The sequence below is a fragment of the Triplophysa rosa genome, unplaced genomic scaffold (genome assembly GCF_024868665.1).
Source record: "Triplophysa rosa unplaced genomic scaffold, Trosa_1v2 scaffold570, whole genome shotgun sequence".
NCBI lineage: Eukaryota > Metazoa > Chordata > Actinopteri > Cypriniformes > Nemacheilidae > Triplophysa > Triplophysa rosa.
The window spans coordinates 7,931-9,604 of record NW_026634583.1 but is presented as its reverse complement, the minus strand read 5'-3'; the positions used below and the strand labels follow the sequence as shown (position 1 = coordinate 9,604).

Genomic DNA, 1,674 nt, shown 5'->3' with positions numbered 1-1,674 from the left:
GTGCGTGCGTGCGTGCGTGCGTGCGTGCGTGCGTGCGTGCGTGTGTGTGTGTGCTCGCAGGCACTGGACCGATCCATATGAACGCTGTTCAGTGTTCAGGGAGAGAGACGTCCATCACACAGTGTCGCTTTCAGGAGGTTCCACTGCACTCCTGCAAACACAACCAGGACGCATCTGTGCGCTGCAACGTTCCCAAAACACACTTGACCACCACGGTCAGACACACACACACACACACACACACACACACACACATGACAATGATTCATGCATTATTAGGTCAAATAAAGATGTTTTCACACACGTGTTAAAAACCCAATGTGTGTGTGTGTCACAGGTGCGTCTGTCGGGCGGTCGGGAGGCGGCGGAGGGTCGTGTGGAGGTGTTGATGGAGGTGAACGGTCAGAAGCGTTGGGGTTCAGTGTGCGGTGAGAACTGGAGCATTAATGAAGCGATGGTGGTGTGCAGACAACTCGGCTTCGGCTTCGCTTCTGCAGCCCATCAGGTACAAACATCACATTCAGTTCTCCTGCTGAGAGTAATTACAGACTTCTGCAGTGTCAGGAAACTCTGAGAGAGAAAACAAACTCAAAATAGATCACAATTGTGCTCTTACAAAAGTGGCGTACGCTAAATAGACGGTGGAAAATATTTGATAATGTCCGTCAATTAACTGTAATAGTGAGAGCCATTATTAGAATCCCTGTGAATTCCAGCGTCTCAAAGCCCCAAACTACTGCTGATGTGAGGTCAGTGTGTGTGCGCGTGCGTGTGTGTGTGTGCGCGTGTGTGTGTGTGTGTGTGTGTGTGTGTGTGTGTGTGTGTGTGTGTGTGTGTGTGTGTGTGTGTGTGTGTGTGTGTGTGTGTGTGTGTGTGTGTGTGCGTGTGTGTGTGCGCGTGTGTGCAGTGATGTATAAAGTACCTAAGCAATACTTGAGTAAAAGTACAAATATCTCGCCAGAAAATGACTTTGGTAGAAGTGAAAGTAACCTTTTAGAATATGACTTGAGTCAAAGTCTTAAAGTAACAGATAAATATTGTACATAAGTATCAAAAGTACTTTTTATATTAAATCTTCTTAAGTATTTAAAGTAAAGTAAAGCAAATGTGTTAATATGTTTTATATTTATATTTTAGAAAAAGCTCTGTCTCAAGCTCAGTGTTTTATCAGGAACAACATGTTGCCAAATTGCTAAACTATCAAAATACAAGTTCAGAAACCACATCTTTACAACTTATAACTTTATTAAAGGACAGTTCCCTCCCACCCCAATATTATCCCTCTAAGAGAAAAACTTGGAACAAAAGTCCGGCCCTTACTTCTTTCTTTCCTCTCATTTCCCTCACAGTAACAATGCAGTCATTTCATCATTCATTGAAACTGAAAAAATTGCTGTTTATCTTTAAAAGCAACAGCACATTAAAATCTTGTGTTGAAATTAACTGCAGAGAGCACCTTTATGCACTTGCACATTGAGCTTTAACCAATGATTAGTTCAGCATTGTCATGGTGACCGGATCACCGACTTGTCTATTTCAGCTCTGTTTCTATGCTTTTATTTTGTAGTAACGAACATGCTTATAGGGGAAATGTATCAGAGTAAAAGTATACATTCTGTTCAGGAAAAAGTCTGCAGAAATATAAAGACTCAAGTAAAGTACAGATACTCCAAA

At 42.4% G+C, this 1,674-nt stretch overlaps 1 protein-coding gene across 1 annotated transcript; it reads left to right on the top strand.

The window, feature by feature from the left end:
- The first annotated feature begins 64 nt into the window (after positions 1-64).
- Positions 65-574, top strand: LOC130551042 (lysyl oxidase homolog 2A-like). Its single transcript, XM_057328593.1, has 2 exons — positions 65-215; positions 338-574. Exons 1-2 carry the CDS (start codon positions 78-80, stop codon positions 572-574), a joined length of 375 nt encoding a protein of 124 aa, XP_057184576.1. The 5' UTR covers positions 65-77.
- Positions 575-1,674: the final 1,100 nt, after the last annotated feature.